The sequence below is a fragment of the Scleropages formosus genome, chromosome 11 (assembly GCF_900964775.1).
Source record: "Scleropages formosus chromosome 11, fSclFor1.1, whole genome shotgun sequence".
NCBI lineage: Eukaryota > Metazoa > Chordata > Actinopteri > Osteoglossiformes > Osteoglossidae > Scleropages > Scleropages formosus.
This window is the reverse complement of record NC_041816.1, coordinates 1,673,941-1,699,277: the sequence shown is the minus strand read 5'-3', so window position 1 is coordinate 1,699,277 and position 25,337 is coordinate 1,673,941. Positions and strand designations below refer to the sequence as shown.

Genomic DNA, 25,337 nt, shown 5'->3' with positions numbered 1-25,337 from the left:
ACACGCAGCCTCATCTCTCACATTAAATTTATTGCTTCAGGCGAAATTCTCTCTGTGATTTTTCTTCGAATTACAGCTTATCTCTGCAGTCAGGAACCCCTTTCAACAACTGTAGGCGATGAAATCCTTTGAAGTATATAACTTCCAACAGAAGTCCCTGAAACCCCCCTAACGTCTTCCCGGTGTATAATAACCATACTTGTGACTATTGTACAAATGTTGAGTTGTGAAAAGCAGCTGAAAAAGGGTTCTACAGACATTATATACACAGGTATCCCCGTTCCACTCACTAGGCCTGCTAGATTATCCTGTGTTCCAAACCTGAACACGTACAGTATATGGATGAATAAGTCCTAAAAAAAAATATTTTCGATTTTTCGTTAAACAATATACCATCAATGAATCTGTTAAAAATCAATATGTTACTTTTACCTCACAGAACAAACTATCACCTTTTTAACAGTACATATTTAACACAGTTCTGGGTTAACAATAAAAAAAAAAAATTATAAATAATTTGTATTAATATTTGAATGTAATGGAGATGGTGGACTGATTACAGCAGCTACACTTTATGAAAGACGCATTTATAATTAACACATCAGAGTAATATGACTCATATCAAGAAATGGATTTCTCCAAAGCAACCCCCCTCTGTATCGGCCACAATGAATAAAACCATTTTTGTTTCTTTCATTCTGCATATTTATTCTACACAACCAATTAATTTGTTCTGTCATGTTCAGTGTCATCTGTCATAAGTGATCTACCCCAGATCTCATCCGTTCGGCCAAAGTGTATGTTTGAAAAAGGAAGGGGTTTACACAGCATCCGTGATCATTGCCTGAACGAAACACGGAATTGCACCTCTCGGGCATATCTCGGTGAATAGAAGGATGAAAATAAATGTCTTCTAAAATAAAAAAGATAACACCTTTTAATCGGATCTAAGGTAATCAAAACTGAGAGTGTTGATGAACAGATTACATATAGAGAACAGCACGCTACAGCTAATGAAATGCACTTTCATTTCATGTACCTATTCATCTGCCTGTGTGTGTGTGTGTGTGTGTGTGTGTGTGTGTGTGTGCGCGCGCGCGCACACTAAATTTCAGTAGCATTAACAGTGGATGTATTCCTACTTTTGCGATGAAATCTGCAAATACCATTTAATTTGTTACCTGTCAGCATTCAATTTCTCCTGCAAGAATCCTTATGAAAATCAATACTTACATTTTAAACATACACTCATTCAATGTATGCAATCAGAACATATTTTGGCATATACAATTACTTAACACTCATATGACTACAAATCTCAATGCTGATGCGTGATACACATATATTACTGTATTTTATGTCACTCTGCATTTTATCACAGACAGCTCTAAGGTGCAAATGTGTCTGCTATATATTCATCTTCAGTAATTTCCTTATTTTTAAATATAAAGTTTGTTCAAAGAACACATACTGTACACGCATACACACACATAAAGATATGCATTCATCAAAGGCCTTCACCCATATGCCATAAATACTAAAGTCATGGCATATATCCTTTTAAAGTCATTGAGAAAAAATGATGAAAATCTTTCAGGTTAATGATTAAAAATCAATAAACTGAAAGCAGGTTCACTGTCATTACATATTATTTTGCAAACAATTCAGGTTAGATTATTGAGATATTTTAACGAACAGTCATCACTGAAGGATAAAACATTAAAACTAAAATCTGACAGTGAAAAGGTTGAAAAGGTGCATTTTTACATTATCAAGTGCTAAGTTATCATGTCATTTTTTAAAAAACATTGATATTCAAGTACGAAGTACCTTTTCTGTTGTAAAACCAGAACCAACAAATAACAAACAAAGCTAATATCATAAAATGGTCCCAGAAGACTTAATGGAAATTAAATTTGTCAGATTAAATCTGGGGTGGAATGGGAAAACTCTACGTCATTATTTCTCTATTTCATAAATTCAGTATACAGTTTAATGACAGCACGTTGAGTCGAAAAAAGAAAAAAAAAAAAACAGTGCAGAATCCTGGGATGTTTCTGACAAAAATTCAGTTTTTTTTCCAGTTTTCTTCCCTTTTTTATGGTTTTATGTTCCATATGTATGCCCATTCTCTAGTTCTTTCAAATCATTTTCATGTTGATCCTGCGAGGGGCATCCCCGCTGCTGTTCGCATCCGTATCTGACCTGCGGGGCACAAACTCAATCTCGATGTTTGGCTTTGTGTTGCCCTTGCCTCTACTCCAAAGGAACAAGAGCACGAGACAAAACAGAACGACGCCAAGGAAGGAAATGAAACCCATAGTGGTTGCAATTATTAAGGTCTTCATGTCAAAGGGGAACGGGACTGTAGCCTTGGTCTCGTTGCCACTGCTGTCATTAGGTTGGTTGGAGATGAAGGCAAACGTCTTATTGGGCTGGTGGGGCCACCCTGGAGAGTAGCTGCGTACAAACAAGTGAGCAAGAGTGGAGTCATTGCCCCCTGCATTGCTGGCGATGCACACATAGGTGCCATTGTCTTGGATCTGGGCATATCGCACCTCCAGCGTGCCATCAGGGAGCACCGTTCGTCGCCCAGTGGTTTTGACAGTGATTAATTGCTTCCGTGGGGAGAGCCACATGATTACAGGGGCAGGATCACCCTCTGCCTGGCAGGTGAAGTGGATGGTGGTCCCTTCATCCACAAACTTCTGCTGGCCCTTGTGGTCCAGAATTTTCGACTTGGTGCAGGTAAAGTAGTTTGGTGGGAGGACATCCGGAAAGTCCTTGAACTCCTTCCCTCGCACATACTCAGGTGAAGCACAAGTGGGTTGCTGCTTGTTGAAGTTCAGCCTCCAGCGTCGACGGAAGACCCACAACAGCCGACAGTCACAAGCCAGGGGGTTATTATGCAGTGCCAGGGTCTCCAGGTTACCCACAGAGTGGAAAGCAGACTCCTCCAAAGAAGTCAGGTGGTTGTTGGAAACGTTGAGTATCCTAAGATAGCTTAGTCCCCGGAAGGAGTAGGGTTCTATGGCTACCAACCTGCCACCAACTAGATGAAACTCTTTGATGCGCAGCAGGTCATGGAGTTTGTTCCCTTCTATGGTTTGAATGGGGTTAAAAGACAGGTTCAGGAAGTGCAAGTACACAAGGTGCCGTATAGCAAAATAAGGAACTTCACTCAAGTTGCAGTTAGTGATAGTCAATGAGGTGAGGTTCAGCCCATAGAGGCAGTTGGAAGTCATCGTATCCAGATATGGCCAATTATCAATCTCCAAGATTTTGAGCCGGTACAGCCGTTTGAATGAGTAATCCCTGATTATATTGATGTTGAGGTACCGTATCTTGAGGGTGATGAGGTTGTGGAGCTGGGCAAATGCCTCTGTGGGGACAGAGGTCAGATTGCACTTGTCGAGTGTGAGCTGCTCCAAACTACTGAGACCATGAAAGGCTCTGTTGGATATGAAGACCAGGTCATTGTCACCCACCTCCAGAGTCTTCAGATTGTACAGGTCCTGGAACATGTAATCCAGCAAGATAACAATTTTGTTCTCACTAATGTCCAGGCTGGTAAGATTATTGAGGCCCGTGAAAACACCCAGCTGAATGAGCTTCAGATTGTTGTTCCGCAGGCCCAACGTCCGTAAGCCGTAAAGGTTGCCGAAGGCCCCAGGCTCGATGCTCGAGATGTTGTTCTCGTTCAGTTCTAGCTCCTCCAGGTGCGGGTAGCCAGCGAACTCCTCTGGGTTAATGACCTTAAGTCGGTTCTTGCTGAGGTCCAGCAGACGGGTCTCTGTGGGGATGCCATCGGGGATGGCTGTCAGCTTCCTGCGGTGGCACACCACCGAGCGCTCCTGGGCGTTACACTCACAACGGGACGGGCAACCGGTGGCGGAACCTGACAGCACCGTGCCCAGCATCAAAATCAGGATGGGCTGCCAGCAGGCCACCAAGTAGCTGTGCCCGCTTGCCTCTCCCCCCACCATCCTACCGCTTACCTGTGGAAACAAAAACAAAGGGAGCCATGATACAACCAGTCCAGTGTTAATTGCCAATACAGATCATTCTTATTATTCAAGAGCTTTTAAAATAACAGAAACAGAACCTACCAAACTTGAAGAGCAGATTTAATCTTGAATAATGTTCTGGTTATACATCCAGTCACCTTCGTGCCTAGCTCACAGTATCTTTTCAGTCTGGGGTTTTCTCTCTCATTCCCTTGTAATTGCAATGATTATAGTCACTAAACCCACCTTGGGCATTAATTCTTAAATCCATGTTATCTTTGAAATGATAAACACTGTGGTACAAATTGAATATATGTAATTGAACATATCTTCCAGAATCAGGAAGAACTAATGAGCTGCCATCTGGTTTAGCTTTCCACTGCATTTAATTATTTTTTTCTGCTCAACAGAATGACAGTGCAATTCAGTTGCAGAGAGAAGCAACATAAATGTTGATAGAAATACTGGTAATGATTTTTACATTTTCTCACTGAAAGTAGATAATGGTATTTTGTCAAAATCAAGAGCTGCTCAGGTGAGACTATACAGAACATAATAAGAGAATACTAGTAATCCTGCAATATTTATGAAAATGCAAGGAAGAACAGAGGCACAGGGCATACATATGAGACATATTTTTGCATGACTTATTTCTTGAGGCAGGGCTTTAAAGTTATTTCATGTGAAGGGCACTGTGCTCTGATGGAATGGTGATACAGAAACTGGATTATTTCTATTCATGAGCCTCCAGTGCAGGGAGGCACTGGGACAAAGAAACACATTCCAAACACCATTTGTTGCTTTCTCTGTCTGGTCTTAACAACTTTTCTTTACTTATATAGAAGCTCACTATACATATACAGTATGTGCATGTACTGTACGTTTGCATAGATATGCATGTAGGACTGGATCTACACATGGTTCAGTGGCTAGAAATTCCTTTTGTTAATGTGTACATTGTAATATGTGATTTTTGTGATCTTTTTCCACAGAGTTGCTCTCAGCAAACAATGTTAGAAATACATTCAAAGCTACTAAGGCTGATCCTGTTTAAACTGTGGCTGCTTCCAGCTTCAACTCCCACCGCTTCCAACTTCCTTGTCCTTCATTTGTCTCCTCTATTCAAAAATAGACTTTCTACCCTAAATTGTAAATGACTCATTTCTTTTTCCCCCCCCCTATGTATCTCCAAAACCAAGAGTAGCTTCTGAACTGTGGATACCAGACTATGATTTTGCTGATTTTCTTCCTCTGTGATTTTCCTCCTCTCTGACCTTTGCTCACTCATCAAATTTGGTCAAATCACAAGAGATTCCATTCTGCCTTCGAAGATATAAATCCTAAAATGTCTTTCCTTTTATCTTACTCCTAATAGACTTCTCTCTTACCACGGCCTTCCTACTGGACGTGTAGATATGTTATCCATGGAGACTTCTAGACCATTCCTATTCCCAAATTATCAAGAGGTAATTTATAAATTGTTTTTGTGTTAAAATTCAGGACTCTGGCTTTTGATTTGTCTGTCTTCTAACCCATGGGCAGCACTGAGCACAGTGGTTAGAACCATTGACTTGCAGTTACAATGTTCCTAATTCAAATCCTACTCTCACTGCAATTCCCTTGAGCAGGGTACTTTCCAGTAAAAATAACCAGCTGTATAAATTCGTAAATCATTGTAAGTATCTTGGTATACAAACATAACATTGTAAGTAATCTTTAACAAAGGAGTCAGACAAATAAATTAACCTGGTTACTCCATGGGCTTGGTGGTCATTTTTGTGGTGAAAGCGACTTGACATATCCGTCCTTCAGAATTAGACATAATGGATCAGGTTTCCTTCTATCTCCATCTCAAAGATCTGAGGTTTTATAAATTCCCCTTAAAACTGGTAAACTGCTTCAGCCTTTAGGGGCAGTCCAAACTCTGAGATCAGTTTACATTGACATTATTTCCACATCCTTAGAGCTGCTGCATTTGGATCCAAAGTTTGTTGGTTTGATTCCCACCTACTGCTGTAGTACTCCTGAGCAGTGTACTTACCCTAAACTGCTCCAGTGGAAACTACTCAGATGTATCAACAGTAAATCATTGTAAGTAGCCTAACACTGTAAGTCGCTTTGGAGAAAAATATCAGCAAAATGAATAAATGTAAAAGTAAATCCTTGATGATTATAGAAGCATTTGACAGTTTTTTCCCAGTCATTGCTTGGGCTGAATCCTGTTGCTGAGCTCAAGGTAAATGTGTCATAATGGGAAACACAAGGTACTTCAAAATGTAAAACACTCCCCATCTAGGACAAAGAACATAAAAGTTAAACTTTGAAACATAGAGTGAATGAATTCAGATTATCAGTGTTTCCTTAATTATGTCCATTCACTCTAAAAGGCCATATGTATCCTCTATGAATGGGAGGCTGCCGAAATGACGCAAAAACTAACTCCTTTGAATGTACCATTGGACGAAATATAAAACACATGCAATTATGCAATCCATGCTGAATTTTTCAGGTTTGCCATTTATAAAATATGTACAGCAAGGATGCTGTAATTTTCAGAGAAACCAAGGGTGGTTTTGCTCTTAGAATCATCATCCTGGGATGTAATTGAATCTGTGGATTCTCATATTTCTTTTACACTACATGAAAACACTATTGCTTATTATTTTACTGAAAGCCTTAGTTCATATTTGAGAGCATGTGTTTTGGAAATGTCTTTCAAGTCCTTCTATTTCTTCATTTATGCTCACATTACAATAGCCTTTGAAACCAATCAGCTTCTCCAAGTTCACTATGGCAAACTGTATACCAGACAAAATGAATGCTTCTTCATTCAGCCTTACAGTGATAATGTCAAAATATCCTGAGCAGGTCATGTTATGAAAAATTTTCTGGCTGAAAAGAAAATATGAAAATTTTCAGCGATTATTTTTACCTAAAGAGACATCCTGAAATGCAGAAATCAGAACTACTACATATTGAAAACAATTTATCAGATGTTCAGTGCTCCACTTTGTAGATATTTACAAACTGCACAGCAGTAAACAGATCTGCTTCCTGTAGGGAAGTAAAGGTCCATGTTTATTATTGCCTAGTTCCCACACAATTAGCACTACCAAGAGCTTTTCCTGTTATGGTCATGTGATTCTTGGAGTTATGGGATCCTAAGGGTAATATTTATATTTATGTTCCCTGCTTTTTATTCTCTATGAATAATTTACTGTAAAACGTACTTGCCTAAATGTGTTAGATGAAATAAACGCTGATACACTTTCATAAATATGGCTGGTCAACAAAAATGTTAGTTTGTTTCATATTATACAATGATATTATTGGTTTTTTTTTTTAAATTATTGTTAATTTTTTGTGAATAAATATCAATGAATGCAAAAATAACTACCTTAATCTGTGAAACTATCTCTAAATACACACCCACATTTTCAGAACCGCTTATCCCATACGGGGTCACGGGGAACCGGAGCCTACCCGGTAACACAGGGCGTAAGGCCAGAGGGGGGGACACACCCAGGACGGGACGCCAGTCCGTTGCAAGGCACCCCAAGCGGGACTTGAACCCCAGACCCACTGGAGAGCAGGACTGTGGTCCAGCCCACTGCGCCACCGCACCCCCTATCTCTAAATATAATATTTCTATATATTTCATGTAAAAGCTTTTTATTTAACCAGAATGTAGCTTGTCAGGTAGAAGTGATTTATAGTCTCACCTGAGAACAATGGGGGTGTGGATTTTCACAATGCACCCAAAGAGCTCTTCATACAGCAGCTGCTACATTACATCATGTCATTAACAACCATAACTTCATAGATGCAGTTACAAATTTATTGTTGTTATAAAAGAGATAAGAAACAACATTTTCAGCAGTTTGATCAGCTGTTTTAAGATGCGGTGTTAGGTTCATGCTGTTTAATATTTGCTGACTCTGCTCTCTCTAAAGCACAGGTGAGCGAGGATTTGCATTTGTATTTCCAACCTCAGTTCACCCTCTCTTCTAACAATTTAAAAATGTAAAAATAAAAATGTATAGCGCACATCTGTTCAGGATGGATGTTAGAAAGGGTACTCAATCAAACTGTCAACATATGGGTCTTTAGGAGGCCTTTGCTGGCAAGACACTGTTATAAATAAATTTTAGTTACAAATACAGTCTAGTGTTTTAGGTACTCACATACCACATTTAACAATATATTTATGGTGTTCACTTATATTGCATAAGATCAAATCTAACATTAAGTACATTTATGCACCAATTTCATACACATTGATTCATTTAGCTGATGCTTTTCTCCAAAGCAACTTACAATGTTAAGAGTTACAAGCTTACAATTATTTAGCCATTTACATAGCTGAGTAAATTTTTTTACTCGAGAAATTTAGGGTGACTACATTGCTCAAGAGTATTACAGCCGGAGGTGGGAATCGAACCTGTGATTTTCAGAGCCAGAGATAGTAACTCTAACCACTAAATGACCAGCTGTCCCTGCTTGTGGATTATTTCAAATGTTTTGTTATTTATAAATTATATATTCATGGTAGTTACTTCTAACGGGAGGATTATTACTGGAAATTGCCTTTCTGAACATAATTCTATATAATTTTGGTATCTTAAGGCTTTTGAGGCCATCTATCCCTTGTTTTGTCATGTGTACCTGCAGTTTCTGGCAGCATGACTGATAACTGACATTGGCTGTTCTGTCAGGGAGGGTGGGTCTTGGTTTGGGGAAAGGACCTTGGCAAACCTTAGGGAGCCTAACGGACACCTGTAGTTTGCCTGTTGCCCCCCTCCCCCCGAGACACACACGACTCCCCACTCAGTGCTAATTTTCCTACATGACACCATATGGCTCTTTGACAAACAGCCATGGTCTGAATAGTCTGTGTTCACACTTTCCACACTAAGTGCTTCCTACATAAATTGGTGAACAACTGGAGATCATTAGGGAAAGTTTAATTTGGGCAGAAATAGATGTCTGAATGGCATAAAGAAGTGCCATCACAACAATGAAGAGCCCTTCCTCGGAACTGCGGAGTGCCCACTCATGTTTATGAATGCAGAATTGTAAATAAACATCTTTTTTAAACTTTTCCATCAGTCATATCCCAGTTGCTGTGCTGTAGCTCCCTTTTGACTGGTCATCGTCCCTTGTGCTTGGTCATCCTGGCCACCAAGAATGTGGGTGGTATTGTGATCTAAATACAGGTAAAGCAACCCTCATCTTTTCAGCCTCAAGATTAGCTTTTCAAAAGGCCGTTACATGGTAAGTCAAACATCATCAGACTTTACACCTCAGTCAGACCTCTACACACAGCAACTTATGGATACTTTAGCATTTCTCATACTCATAAGCCTCCCTTTCACTATTTCCATAACTGTTTACAATGGAAGCTCCATAGGGGGTGCCTTCATCTCCCCAACTGACACACCCAAACTGACTAAGTAAATCTGAAACCCACAACTGAAGTTGAGAGCACTTCATGTAGCACATCTATGCTTACACTGAACAGATGCTGATTTACTAATGCATTGTAAGTTAATATTAAAATTGCCAGTGCTGGGCTACTGTTGTAAATGTTGTTGTTTAATGCATTGCAGCTTGTCACAATGCCAGTGTAAGTGGTTCTGCTGAAGACTGACAGCCAAGTGAATGCAATGTAAAAGGTGGTGTAAATGTAATGTGCAGCAATGTTGGCAATTGAACAACACACCTGTACAGTAAAACTGAACTGCAGAAGGGTTTCATACACAACAAGGCAAAAAGAGGGCTCTATAGCCTTTCCGTCACACATACGGTGTTACTGTATTGAAAAAGAAAATAGCACGTAAACAAGGGCTTTAATGTCAAATGCAGAGAGTGGTGTATGGCTATTGATTATTAATTTCATCACATCTGGCTCTGTGCTTTTTCACGGTAAGGCTGTAAGGAGCGCAGACTCCAGCCTACACCAAGGCTTAAAGGAACTGAGCTGTAATTAGTGCCCAATTGACTATTCAAAAAGATTAAACCTGACCCGCCACTGTAAGGACTCTGTCATAATGAAGACATTTGAAGTGATACAAGACGGAAGAAACATCGGGACAGGAATAGATTACGGGAGACCTGAGCCCGCTCCTGTCCCTCCAAGATGCAGAGCTGCAGTGCGGTGCCTTGTAAAATCCTTTAAGCTGCTCATTCCCCATCTACCCTATATGGTTGCAGTTGGTCCCCAGCAGGGGCTCCGAACGCCAATCCTTGAAACTGCAAACAATGGCCACTCTTGGTGACAGCTGCGCAATGACACATGCAACAGCTAACCACACAAATTCTGGAATTTTTCCAAAACAATTAATTCATGCTCTCGTGCCAAGGGAGCGCAAGGCTTTCTTATGATCCCGGCAGTTGCATTTGGGAAAGCTGCCGTCCCCACCCGTCTCTAAGATGGCAACTGCAACAAACTAGAGGGGCGCTTTAATCCCGACTCCGTGTACGTACCTGTAAACAAAATACGAATTCTCTACACCAGCTTTTCATCGAGTAGCAAGGAATTAGTAGTGTATTAATAAAATGGCCTCAGCAAACTCCCTTCTGTTCACTTCTGTTAAAATGTAAACCCACCGTAGCAGAATCCCAAGAAGAAATTCCTTATAAAAACTTGCTAAGAAAAAAATTAAATATGGGAAATTATAAAGCAAGCAAATAAAATATGCTCTAAAGTAACATTGACCGAACTGGAAAGAAGCTCCGATTCCTTCAACATGAAGCTCAGCTATGAACTGCATCATCAATAGTTTTTGAAATAATAATACAATAACAATGACATGAAGAAAAATGCATATTTGCATCTGTTTTAGTATTCATTCCTCTTCTTGAAAACATAATGCTTGTCCACTTATTAACAAACAGAAGAAGAAAGCTGGAGTGCTTTAATTCACTCTAAGACCATTGAAAAAGGATGATGCTATGTTTCATTAAATATGTCCTCAGGGAATGTGAACAGCTCTAAACGAATCCTACATCCACTGCCTTGTCTAACTCGGTGACTGACAATAAACTCTGTCCACCTCAATTGCAGCTAATTCTAAATCCCTTCATCCACACACAGAAATACAAATAAAGGTTTTAAAGCCTGGAGACATCCATTATTTACAAATTCCTTCTTCTCTCTCTGTGTCCTGTGCAAAACAGATGAGCAAATGAAAAAATTTGACATCTTTGCTATTTCATGCATAACTCTCACTGGATACTGGATGAGGGAAAGAGTTATCGAAATGAACACTCAAATCATCATCGTGATTATTTAACAATTCTCGAAGACGCTATTGTGCAGTGAAAAAGTCTTTAGATGACTTTAGGCCCACTTCACAAATCCACAATGAAACGTAAATTATCAGACCATTTGGCCACAGTTGTCATTCAAGGCTCTTTTAAGATTAAGCATATTCTGTTCTCATTGCTCTCCCAGAATAACCTTTGACCTGGGAATGATTGCCTCTAAGGTAGGAGGCCCAATTTTAGTATTGACAGAGATTTCTGATGAAAAATTCAACCATTAGTTATTTTAATCATTTCCATTTTTTGCCTGAAGACAGACAAAAATACGTTCACAAAAAAATTTAAATCTTGGTAATTTTGCTCTATTAAGCTATGAGGTTTGGAGTCTAGTTTTAAGGGAAAGTCAACCATAGCGAGAAAAATTCTGAACAGGTGTGTATTTCACAGCATAGTGGTTACAGTTAATGTATTCAGATCTGAAGGCTGAAAATCTGAAGCCCACCCACTGTTGTAGTACCCTTGATCAGGGTACCTGCCCTAAATTGCACCAGTACAAAAATATCCAGCTATAAGTAGCTTAGCATTGCAATTTGCTCCAGAGAAAAGTGTTAGTTGAATGAGTAAATTTATACTTCCTCAGATGATAACAATGGATAGAAAGCATCGGCTAAATCCCCACGAGTGGGATTATTGGAATATATGTCATTAGAATCTATGGCATATATGCGTGACGGAACCAGTGTAAGCGGGTTCAGTCTCAGAGGCGGACCTTCGAAGCCACATCAGTAGGGTTACACTGAGCAGTGAACGATAGCAACACCGGCAACAAGGGAGCAACATTCAAGTCAGTTTCCTCTTCCAAACTTTGTATTAGCACTCAATTACAAAAGTGCACATGTCATCAATAATATTTATGATTATTTGCTTAACCGAGGTTAACTTCAGGATGGATCCCCAGGAGCCAATAATTGGAAGATTAAAACAGCCCGAAACAGTGAGTGGTCAAAGCACATTTTAAAGCTGTGTCCTTTCTTTGCTGTCAAACCATTTATTGCAAATACTATAAAATATCACACAGCTAAATGGCACCTAGCATGCGGTGCTTAATTTTCTGAAGAGCAGCAGTGGCCTGCTGTAGGCAATGGAATCAGAGCTGCCACTTTAGGCTCATAGGAAGCCTGCCATGTAGCTGGGAGGAAACTTCTTGAACTTCCTCTGTTTGTACCGTTGATTCTTACTGTCATTACCGGTGAGATGGGGAAAAGAACCGAAACAGTTCATTTCACGTTCACAAAGGCTCTACCTTGAGGATGCTGCATTTGGAGAATTTATTCTTGGCTTTTTCAGTGTACACAACCCACTGCTCATCTGTTAGTTACTGTTAATTTCACAGCTCATTAAACGTCTTGGTTTTTGTCTAACCACGATCACACAATTAGCTAAGAGACTGAAAATGTGCTCTAGTACCTAACAACAGAAAACGCAGCACACCCCATTGGCATAAATGTTACTTTGGAACTTATTTAAGCAGGTTGTTAGCCATGACACACAAACCTTGATGGAAGATGCAGAAGAAACCAAGGGGGCAGTAGGCGGGGGGCTACATTACACATTCAGCTAGCTGAGGGCTTTGATGGCTTTTTCTCTAGGCATTTTCTTTTAGACGTTCGCATGGGCGACTCAGGTCCAGATGCTGCGCCTCTCAGCTCCCATTCCCAATCCACATCTACTGGCTGGCTACCAGCTGCTAGGTCCTAGTGAAAAAGAAAAGGAAATTTAACAAGAGAGCTAAGAAACACTACAATGCAATAATCAGGTGGTAGAATGAGACAAAACATTAGGTGTGACACCCAAGAAGATGTCTGAAACATTAAAAATGCAGATTCAGCAATCTGATAGCGCTTTAGGGAATAGATTTGAGGTTTAGCTGCATACATAATGAATAAATGCTATAAACAACCTTACTGGGTCTTTGCAGTAAGTGTCACCTTAAGGTAAAGTGTATGCATTATGAAATACAATAAATGAAGCTCTATAGGAGCTTGGACACTTGGATGTTAAACACTCCCCCTCCCCGTGCCTCCCAAGTCATTTCAATCCACTGTAACATACATGTCAGTCATCATTTCCATCCAATGAACTCTAATGTCTGTAGATTTATCCCAGCAACAGAGGCGGAGCAAAAACCCAGATCTACGGTCTTACAGGAAATAGCCATTATGATAAGAAATTTCACACACACACACACACACACACACACACAAAATACCATAGGCATCGTAGTCAGCAAAATTACACTAGCAGTACCCTTGAACTCTGACCCTTCCCAAGTGCTCAGCTTTATAGAGACCCATGATTTGGAACAGGCTGAACAGAACCTGCAGATCTGAACACAAAATAAAAAAAGTGCCCATAAGACCAATTATCAACAAAAACACATTAGCAGGCAGAATTTTGCCAAAGAATACAGCATACACATGAATACCTAGTGGGCACTGGCATTTACATGACTGTCACTGTTGCTGTATGCTACAACTGTTTTGGTGCCTTTGGCTTTCTGCAATGCATGATTGCAAATTGGTGCTATTCTTTAAAGGGCAGCTGAATACTTTAGGGACAATTTTAGGTTTTGCAAAATCGCAATGCAACATGTACCACATAGCGAAACACTGCTAATGCAAGCTGCTTGCTTTGATTTCTAGGGTGTTCCTTATCAGGCTGCTCCTTAGGGTAGGTCTGTGGGTCGGGTGTGTACCTGACGTACAAATGTAGAGCGTGTTTTTCAGCCGTTTGGCATTTTAATTTCAATTTATACTCCTCATCTGCTTAGGTGAATTAGTCCAGAGGTCTGCATTAGCACTGTTGCTCTTTGCAAAATGATGTTTTGTATTGAAGCACCTGTGCGAAACTACTGGGGCAAGTCATGGTAATTTGACAAACCAAGACAAAATATTTCAAGATTCATGTAAAAACTGTTCTGTGTGGCTCTTGGAATATCAACACATAACTGATATGGTTTTAGAATGACAGAAATGTCTCTGTAGGGATTTGCACTGTAAATAGCTGTATGACAAGAGCAGAAATGTTTTAGCAGGAAAAAGAAACAGTTGAGAGTTTTTCCTGAAGCACCTGCCTAACTTTCAGTCCAAATTGTTACCTTTTTAAATTTGGAGTCTCATGTTCCAGAAATGGCTACTATACAATATTTGCTGGCACATGTGAATTTTCTCACCCCATGTGGATTTGAATTAGTTGTTTCATTCTAAGTAAATTTCATTCAAAACAGGTTTTCATACTGCGCCCCACCCAACACAAATGCAACTTGGAACATATTTCCTCTCTGGGAATTTATCAGACGATAGTAAAATATATATGATGCTGTATCTTCTGGGGCTTTAAAAATTGAGAAACTGTTGTCTTGTTTGATTCCTGAATTTAGGGTGGATTCTGGAAAACATTTATTTCAGTTTATGGTTATAATCCTTTGAGTCCAAACTCAGTGTTTACACACGAGAAAATAAGCGCTTACAATTTCACTTTCAGGCTGCTGAGAATTCAGCAAAGTGCACTGTCAAGTTTTCATCTTCAGGCAATGATCGCTTTGTTTGTCCTGGGATTTGAGCCTACAACTTTAGAAACTACATCACATTGCTGACAGGCAACAGACGGTTTGTATTCCATGTTTAGAAAGTTGAGTAATTAAATTTTTACTGAGGTTAGCATTTTAAATGTGATGTTCTTTCACAAAGAATTAATTTTTGCCACCCTGTAGGTTCATGATCATTTATATCTCAGCATGGGGTCTTTGGTGTTTCACATTATTGCAGGGCTGCTGTAGGCACATAGTAGCCAGTTGTGACAGCAGTGAAACACAAGCAGGGTGTGAGGAATCAGATGGAAAGTGATATTAAACCTGTAAGCAAGATGTGGGAGGTTTAATTCTCACCGGGAACCCAGGCTTGCAGTGCGCAGTAGTAAAGCAACTATAACTAGAACCATGGTAGCCAGTAACACATACACACAAACTGATTTGTCAGAGACGGTACAATATAGTATATAAGCAAGTTATAATTTGTAAGTTAGCTGTGTTTAGACTCAGCAACAGAACACCTGAACTTCCAAAGTGCGAGTGGATTTGATCTTACAGAAGGAAGAAAAGTGATAAATCAGTATCACTTTATGGAAGGGTGTATATAAATTGGAAACAGCTTATAGAAAGACTGGCCAGGATGCAACTTTCGTAACCTTTATTAATCTTCATTTATGTCCTTTTTTCACAGTTAAGTGATGTCAGCCTGAAAGGTGAGCTGGTACGCATTTTACTACAACAACAACAACAACAACAACAACAATAATAATAATAATAATAAATCAAGGAGTGAAGGAACCTTTTACATCAGACTGGAACTGTCATTCTGTCAAAGGAAGCCCATCACAATACAGATTAAAAAGCAGTTCAACTGTTCACATATTTAAGCTAATAAGTGTATGTGGGAAACGGGCAGAAGGACATCCTTTGGTCCACAGCGCACTGTTTCATGTGGGAGACACTGGATACGAGTCCAGCAGAAATGTTCCCCTCCTCAACGTGCAGGATGTGGCAGTAGGAGTGTGTGAAGCCACTGCACCATCAGCCAGGGCTGGAGTACACACACATTACACGTAAATTACTAATACTGGTGCTGGACATAATAATAATAATAATAATAATAATAATAATAATAATATTATAATAATAAAGAGAAAAATTGCCTTCTGTCTCCGCACACGGTAACACTTTCTTCTTGCGCGCATCGTGTCACCACAGGCACAGTCTACACACACACACGCACACGCAGACACACACATACACACACACACGCGCACACACACGCACAGACGCACGCAGACAAAACATATTATTGCACAGTGTGTGTCCACAAAACACAGTGTGCTCTAATATTCGCAGTGAAATGCCCAAATGCAGTAAAACACAGAACAGAACTCCGCGTTAAATGCCGTGTTTCATAAAAAACTGTGCCCATTTTTATCATTTTGTCCAAGTTAGAGTGTTTTTGAACCGAATATGGCCGACAGGAGCCCGTCTGTGTGGGCTATTATAAAATGTGACATTTGGGTTTTACAGCCGCGCACAGCCGCGCACAGCCACACCGCACACCACCAAATACCATGAAAATACCACACTCGCACCACAGCAGCGCGCTGTAACGAAAGGTAAGGGCACAGTGACTGTACCACCACCCCGTACCACTGTACCACACTGTGTGGAAGGGCAGCAGCGCACCTCCTCTCTCCTTCAGCTGTGCGCGGGTTCCAAACAGCTCCGAACCCATCGCGGCGCCGAGGCTCGATGCACAGCGGACCCCCTGGCTTGGCTTGGCTCGTGCCATCCATCTATCCATCTATCCATCTATCCATCTATCCATCCATCCATCCATCCATCCATCCATCGCGTCCGCCTCAAGTCGCGATCATCACGAGTTATTCCACATGAGGCAGAGCGCAGCAGCACATCCTCCCACAGCCCTCATCCCTCCTCACCATCATGATGAAGCGCCGCTCATCCCCCCCTCGGGATAATAAATCCCCGCGTTGCCTTCCCTCAGCTCATGCCACCGCAGCCCGTAGAAAGATGTAGCTGTCTCGACAAATCCGTGTTCGTGATGAGGATCATGAGGATGATGAGGATCACTGATGGTGCTGGTGATGAGGATGCGGGTCCCTCTACTCACCTGCACGCGCGCAGCGTCCCCGCAGCATCCTTACGCTAAAAGACGGCGCGCCGGTTCCCCACGCACATGATCCATCGCATCCGTCCGCTCAGCAGCAGCAGCCCACTGCGCGAGGCACTGCGAGACGAGGCGAGGCGAAAAACACGAGTGGACGGACGGTGGGGGTTGGGGGGGGGGTGGGAAGGAAATCGAGGTCCGGTCCAGGCAAACATGTCCAGTCATGGCAGCGGTCCTGCTGCGGATGCCGGCGGGAGGATGTAGCTCCTGGACCGCCCTCACACACAGAAAAACACACACACACACACACACACACACACACACGACGCTACCCCCACCTCAGAGCCGGGGGGCGGGGGAGGGGGACCACGCACACAAGGCGCCTCAAACCCTGCACGTCCTTTCTTCCCTTCATTTACACAGCAGTATGGTTTCGTTCGCATCCCCTCCTCGTGCCCCAGCGGCACTCATCTCTCAACAGACTGGGCAGGTGCGTGTGTGCGCGCGCGTGTGTAACAGTACACGGTGATTGGCTGCCCCCCTAAAGGAAAGGGGATATTCAATAATTCAATGAAACATTAATTGTCATGCGGACAGGTTTTTTTATATTATATCACAATTATTATTTCTGTTAACCCACAAAGAACTAAATGAACGTTCATTACTTTCTTTTTTGGGGGACAACTATTGAAAGGTTGTATGGCGTTTTGGAGAAAAACGTCTGCTCAATTAATAAATACATGTAAATGTAACAGACATGTACTTATATACTAGCTCACATAATGGTAGACATGAAAAATACACCACATTTCTATGTTAATAAAGCTGTCGGTTTGTGCTGTTAGGATTAATGAACTGTCCATATTATGAAGCCTCTCTCTTCGTGTATAAAGGCTTCTGAATTGTTTGGTGCCCGTATTTTGGCCAAAATACCTGTTCTTTATTGATCGAAGTGTAGAATACATTTAGTTGTTTTTGTTTTTTTACCCTATTTATATAGAGTGACATCTAATTTAGCACTACAGGACAAGACCTTAGGGCAACAAATGCATCACAAATCTAGCACCTTAATACTACCCATTGACCCATAAGGCTGCCGGCAAGAATGCACAAAAATGAAATACAGAACATAATAAAATTAACAGATACCCAAGAGTTATAAATATAAGAGCTGAAACCAATATGTGCATCATCTGTCATGATCGTCTTTATATTTTCCATCTGACTCAATTCTACCGGCAGCTGTCTGGGTAATTTGTGCCGACAAAAACGATGGTATCAAAGAAGCAAGCTGCATTTTATACTGGAGGCTCTGTGTAGCTCTTCACTTGTGGTGAAATAACCTTTTGTTCACTCTCAGTTTTGGAGCATGATGTTGAACACATCTTCCAAAGTCAGTCAGTGTAAATGCAGTATGAAGAGGAATTCAGCGAATTTACAAAATAAAATAAAAATAATTACCTTAATGTTTGCATGGATGTGTGTCATGTCCACACCCGCAACTCAACCGACAGCACCTGACTCTGGTCCAGCACCTGACTAACTTCTCACCCTTTCAAAGACTCTCCTCAGCTCCCATCCCTTTGCGGAATCTCATTAGAGACAACCACCCTTCTTTGTGGTGTCCAGTTCACACGCAACCCTTGTTCTCAGTTCTCGTCCTCCGGTTTTCGTCCCTTCGCTTTGTCTCCCGACCACGACCACAGATTTTCGCTTCAATGTCAACCGCCGATCGACCGACCCTTCGCTTCATCTTCTGATCTCACCCATGGATCCCCGCTCTGACCCTGACCGCTGATCGACCAATCATCCGCCTGTCCCTAACACTGAGAACTTGCCTGATCCCCTGAATCCAGGCGAACGACTCTGCACTTGGGTCCTGCCGTCCCGGTTCTCTCGGCCCCCCATGGTGCTGCCATGATAAAAAAGGGCATTCTTCAGAATTTCCCACTGGATTTACATTGTAGTGACCCCCTTGGGGGGGGGGGGGGGGGGGGGGGGCGCTGTAGTGGGAATCGACCACTGATTTCCCACACTGAAGACAACGGCACTAATGATATCATTATAGGCATTATAGGAGGAGCCCATTTAGTGTCACTTCCTTGAAAAATCGCCAGAACTGCATTGATTTCTCGGTCAAGAATTTGAAATTTTGAGGAACTATGGCATTATGTGTAGGCTCCGGTTCCCCGCGACCCCGTATGGGACAAGCGGTTCTGAAAATGTGTGTGTGTGTGTGTGTGTGTGTGTGTGTGTGTGTGTGTGTGTTCGACTTTGAATTTCATTTTTAGACTAGATGGGCCAGCTGGTAGCACAATGGTTTGACCTGTTGCCTTTGGACCCGCAGGTTGCGGGTTTAGGTCCCAACAGGAGTACTCTTGAGCAAGCTGCTTACCCTGAATTGCTCCAGTAAAAACTACTCACTGTATAAATGGGTGGAGGATTGTAGGTAGCTGAACACTAGACATACTTTCGGAGAAAAGTGCCAACTAAATGGATGACGAGTGTCATACGACATGTCTCCGTGTATATGGTCAGCAAACATAAAACAGTTAATTTTCTCTCTTTCTCCATGCCTGGAGTCTGCTGTAGCACCCTTCCATATTAAAATGGCCTCACCTTTCATGTTTTTATTTGGCCAGATGGCCTTGGTTTAATGGAATGATCTTTTTTTTAATACCTTCTTGCTTGAGAAGGACCAGCTATGGCCTAGTTGTGCAACCACTCAAGTCGACATCAATATCTAAGTGTTCAGAGTGTACCGTTTCATTGTGCGGCCTATCTTGCCGCTTCCTCAGCAACAACCAGCCTTATAAAAGGGTTGAGAAAAAGGAAGGAAAGGGGATAAAAAGAGAATACGAGGCCATTCTGACAGTCACCGATTGTCTTCTATAGACTCCATCTGGAGTTTGTTTCTGATCAACTTCAGAATGCGCACAGTGTACCCAGCCAACCCAAGAGCAGTAGTCTTGCACTGAAAAAAATTCTTCATACATTATATGAAGTGGTGAAGTAATCAACAGATAGGTGCCTTTACATATTTTCAGCTGCTGCTTTTCTCCAAAGTGATTTATAATCTTAAGTGACCTAAAGCAATGTTTCCATTTATGCAACTCTTTTTTTTTTTTTTTAACTTTGGCCATTGAATGTGAGTAACTTGCTCAGTGACACCACAGTAGGATGTTGGATTCAAACCTGGGCGTCTGAGTGCAAGGTGGCAGCTGCCACTAATCGATAACGGTAAAATGCCAAATACCACAGCAGCAAACACCACAAACAGAGACACAGCACAGAACACAGACCTCTGGTGAATAACTGCACTATTACTGCATTTATGTGTTTTGCTGAGAATTACATCACTTGTCCGTTCATCTGTTTTCATGATTCAGAATGATATTTGAATTCAGTTTAGGTCATTCCAGATGCAAAGGTAATTCACAAGTTTTACGTTTAAAAGCTGATAATATGTGTTCATTTCCCAGCATGTCAGTCAAAACCTTAAATCCTTAGGCACTGCCTTTTACTGCAGCACCAGTAAAGCAGGTTAAGTGCCTTAAAGGTAAGAGGTGCATTAGAATTATGAAAAATATTCAGAAACGTGACCCATGAAATTAACTGATGAGATCTATTTCTGAGGTTAAGTCATAATGTTCCTTTTTGTTCAGGAAGATCCACATCGGCTGGATGTTATTGTGAGTAAAATGTCCCTCCCTCTTTCCCCAGCAGCATCCTTGGCTCCCTGCTGTTACACTGCCAAAGACCTTTCAGGGCTAGATGGCCTTTAATGTTTCTGATAACACAGGAAAGTGTGATTCTCCCCATTCGATATTCATATTTGTCAGTCCAAAGCCCAGAATTTGCTAGTAATAAAGGACAGAGCACCCCAAACATTTATGAAGAAGGAAACCTCAATGTCATTGAATGAAAAAGAAAAACGGTGTGTTTTACATGGATAGTGGCGCAGCATAAAGTAGGTAGAGGCATTGCCACTTGTCTCAATCCATTTTTCCTCAGCCTCTAATTGGGTTTTTATTGTCGTTCTTTAACCAGCACCGCTCGCCGTGTAAAGCGATACCACCGTGCTTCTTTCGCTGAGCTCCTGCACCGTTCCCGAAAAAAGGCCCCATTAGGGCCGCGGTCCGAGCCGAGGCATAGCCGCCCTACTCAGAGCTCTAGCCTTTGGTCGCGCAGATTAATTCCACAAGCAGCAGCCACCTGAAGCCAGGTCTATGCGTAAAACACTCCGCTGGCTCGGGTTTACAACCCCATGCTGCTAATCTGGTCCAAATCGGATCCCAGCACTTTAATATCTAGCAGGAAGTGTGCGACTCGCTTGTAGGACTGCATCAAACACCAAGAGAATAATAACTATCCGAGGGCTTATGGGGATACCACAACAAGCGAAGGAAGTCAAGGTCACATTGATTATTACTGTCTGACAGCGGAAGAAGCTTTAGTAAATCGTCGATGAAACCCGAGCTCAGCTATCCGGCGCTAAAGTCGGCCTGGCTGCACGGCGACATTTTGCATTTGCGATTAAAGGCGACGGCAAAATGTGTGCCAACACGTCGCATCCATGCGCGCGTTCTGGTGTCTCACATATGCGATGCTTTTATGCGCTCGAGGCATCCGAGCGAGCACGTGGTCGCGCCTGACAGCAGACAGCTGAATTGTGTAACAAGCGTGCCCTCCACTCACATAAAATGGTCATGCTTGAAGTGGTCACTTCAAATTGTGTTTTGTCCGGACTTCAAAATTGCTGAGAGGCAAGATAAATGTATGAGATGCTGCCAGCCTCGGTATACTGCGTGACAATTTAATTTGTCTTCGTATTTTCTCGACATAAATCTTTTGTGAATGTACCTTCTTACAGAGAGAGAAGGCGCAGGAGTATTTTTAAATTGTCAATCATCAGCGTAACAACAGGGATGGGCTACAAAGCATAAATGTATTCTCTTACATTCTGTTAAAAATACTTTATGCAAAACATGTTCAACTGCAAATACAAAATAGTGAGGCGCTTTTGTTAATCCCAGTTGCTCCCAGTTGCTCAAATGGATTTTTGTGACTCCGCATGACTAATTAAGCAGCAAAATGATGTAGCAAATACTTTAATACCATTTCAGACCGGAGAAAGAAAGGCTTACGGAATCATGATTACATGATCTGGGTTTCCGCTGAAGAGGACCAATTTAACAGGGAGGACGCTACGGAAGGTTCCGGCGAATTCTCACCGAAGATAACTTTCAAGCAAATAATTAGTCTGGCCATTCATTTCAGATCAAGGGTGCTATGTAGCCAGTCACACTGTACAACTTGCGCTCAACGCACTATGAACATACAGTATTTAATTAATTCCGCTTGCAGTCGAAAGTAATTCCGCTTTGATTTGCCCAGCGTTTCCTAACTTTACAGGCGTAAAGACTAAAAACTCTCCTTAAGTAACAAGAAACCCCTGCGAACTGTTCCGGGAAAATGCACTCATCTCTTTTCTATGCAGCATAACTGCTGTAGGCTGTCTAATGATGCCTAAGAGCAGTCTGGAGCATGCGCCGTTGGACAAACTGTTTCATTTCACAGTGTATTCCTGCTGTCTGGGGCCTTAACTCTGTTCCTTAGCTTTGTGTAAGGTAAAATTGAATACCAACTGTCCTGTAATGTTTCATAACGGTTCAGTGCTTGGCTAGAATGCTTTTAATGTGCTGTTTTGATTTATAGTAAAGCTTGTGATACAACAGGTATGGCAATTTCAGAAATAGAATAGCGAAAGTTTACATATAAAAGGATATGAAAAAAATACATGTTAAGTATTCAGACAACCCGGGACGCATACGGTGTTCATCCTTACAAAAGAAACGCAGAACAGGGATGCGTCGGTGGGCAATGCGTCTGGGAAGAGTGCAGGGTTGGTCACTCAGGGAGATTCTGTTAAAACTACAAATACAAAAGTATGATCCAGGCAACAAGACAGCAGGCTGCAAATCACTTTAATGTATCTGGAGCTACTCTTCTCTAGATATAGAGATCCAATATCAAAACCTCGAATGTTCTGGCTACAGTGTAGTGGAAGGAGCTCCCTCTCTGCCTCAGAACTGCTGAATCTCCCTAAAAACCCACTCACTCAATCAATGTCAACAACCGCTGGTACCACGCCGGGTCACGGCAAGCTGGAGCCTATCCCGGAAAAGCAGGGCACAAGGCTGAAGGGGAGAGAGGAAACACCCTAGATGGGATGCCAGTTCATCGGAGGGGAACCCAAACAAGGCTTGAACCCCAGACCCCCCACACAGCAGGCACCAGCCAAACCCACTCCACCATGAAACTTCAAGGTGAATTTAAAAACACATTAATTTTAGGTACACCTTTCTACCGATCTCCTATCTGCACTGCGGTATCTGTTAAAAAAGCTTCAGTATTCCCTACGACTCATGTAATATATGCTGACAAACACAGTCGTATTGGACTAACTGACTGTACTTTGAGAATCACATGTCTGAAACTGCACTGCGCTGTGCATTTACCTTTATAGGACATGTCATCCATAGCTGTATCTAGAAATAACTGCAAAAAACAAACATATCAAAATTTAGCAGTGAAAATGAATGTTCGGAATATGTGTCAACTGATTGTGAGGAACTGATTAGTATACTACATATATAATGAACATCACAAGGATTCGTTTAAGTTGTCTGTACTATCTGGCAAGAGAAAGACTTGGCGATCACACCTTTAACTGTTAACTGGATGTTACTGGGATTCACAGAAATGTAATCTGATTTAAAAGGCAGTTTTGCAAAAAAAAAAAAAAAAAAACACGTCTCTGAATTAGTACTTCGGTAATGGAATTATTCTGCTTTAGTCGTGCTTAAAGTGTTGAATGTGCCATGTGTCACACAGTGTCCACGATGAATTGGTCATGTCATCAGTTAGTACGGAAGTGCTAAAATTTATGGAACAAGAAGGGCCAGGCAAAATATGAATATATTTTTAGATGCTTACAAAGAAGAGCAGAGTGTCTAGGGAAAGAGCTTCAAAGAGATTCGACTTAATTTCAACACTCTTTGCAACCAGAAGAAATCAAACATCACAGATTACATTATTAGAGCAATTTGTCACCTTGGTTCATTTCATTCAGTTTAGTCTTGATAAGAATGCAGTTTGAAGGGAAACAACCTTTCCCACGCTGCAAAAACCATCAATAAGGATCTTATTGCTCATGATGAGGAAACCAGAACAAAAAGACAATCATAAAGCACACAGTTTGCTAAAAATAACCTGAAACTCTTCAGTAAAGCAGCGGGTATTACAGCTGTTAAGGACATTCCCATGGAACGTGAACGTTGTAAGCCCAAGATCCCCTCCCTGCTCCTAGTGCTGCTGTAGTACTACTCCACTAAAAGTGCTCAGCCGTGTAAGTGGGTCACATAAGTTACTTCGGATGAAAAAACCACCTAAACAACAATTTAATAATAATAAAGCTATGGTACCGCGTGAATTTCATGGTCACAGAAATCTGAGCGGGTCTTTCCTCGGCTCTTTCAAAGGACAATTACTGCTTCCCATAAAAATGATAATAAGCAATATAGAAGCAAGTTACACATGTTAATCTGAAATACATATCACTTCATTCTGAATAACTGTAAATAGACAATGAATGAAAAATGAGGTTTGATACAGCAGTATTGTTGTAAACATGACTAGAATGCCCACTGCTTGATGCCTGCCTGCACTAAAAACTCATGGCAGTTGCTCCATACAAAACAATGCATGCTCGCTGTAAGTAGGTATTATGCACAGTTCTGTAATTTGTCTCTCAAGTGCCTCCATTCCACCACCTCTTGTGCAGAACTTCACCTTGCGTTAAAACTATATGAATGTAAAATGAGTCTTCACGACTGAAAGGCCCATTACTCTCACGTAGTCCACGCTGGATGGGGCGCACACTCTGGGATGGGAATAATTACAGACCTCTGGCACAGCAGCGAGGCTTAACTCACTATTTCCCATTATGATGCAGCAGTAGGGAGCCACTTGCCATCATGTTCTCAGCCTCATTTCTCAGTCTGCCATGACATTGGGTGGTCTGATGGCAAAAGGACACACCCACATTTAATATACCAAAGTCTTGTAAAGTGATGCTCTGTGTGGAGAAATGAAAAGTAAGAGTTTTTGGATATCACTTATGCTGATCACTGATTAATAGTGTTCAGTACATCCAGTACCTTCCTCGAAACTTTTTAAAACTCCGCATGCGATAGATAGATAGATAGATAGATAGATAGATGAAGCATCTCCTCTGCACCTGTTCTGTTCACTGGTGGAATGTGTGCTCTCC

At 41.5% G+C, this 25,337-nt stretch overlaps 1 protein-coding gene across 3 annotated transcripts in view; it reads right to left on the bottom strand.

Annotated features, from left to right (window-relative positions):
* Positions 1-1,913: 1,913 nt before the first annotated feature.
* The window catches only part of LOC108934600 (leucine-rich repeat and immunoglobulin-like domain-containing nogo receptor-interacting protein 1), a 35,090-nt gene continuing 11,666 nt past the window's right edge, over positions 1,914-25,337 (bottom strand). The window contains exons 1-3 of one of the 3 annotated variants that reach the window (XM_018752533.2): positions 17,006-17,321; positions 12,828-13,027; positions 1,914-3,998 (exon numbers count right to left, since the gene is read on the bottom strand). In XM_018752533.2, the coding sequence (XP_018608049.1) occupies positions 2,142-3,986 (1,845 nt within the window). In that variant the 5' untranslated portion in view covers positions 3,987-3,998; positions 12,828-13,027; positions 17,006-17,321 and the 3' untranslated portion in view covers positions 1,914-2,141. Of the gene's footprint in view, positions 3,999-12,827; positions 13,028-16,814; positions 16,882-17,005; positions 17,322-25,337 lie in introns of those variants that run through there. The other 2 variants (XM_018752535.2, XM_018752534.2) reach the window with 2 other exon arrangements.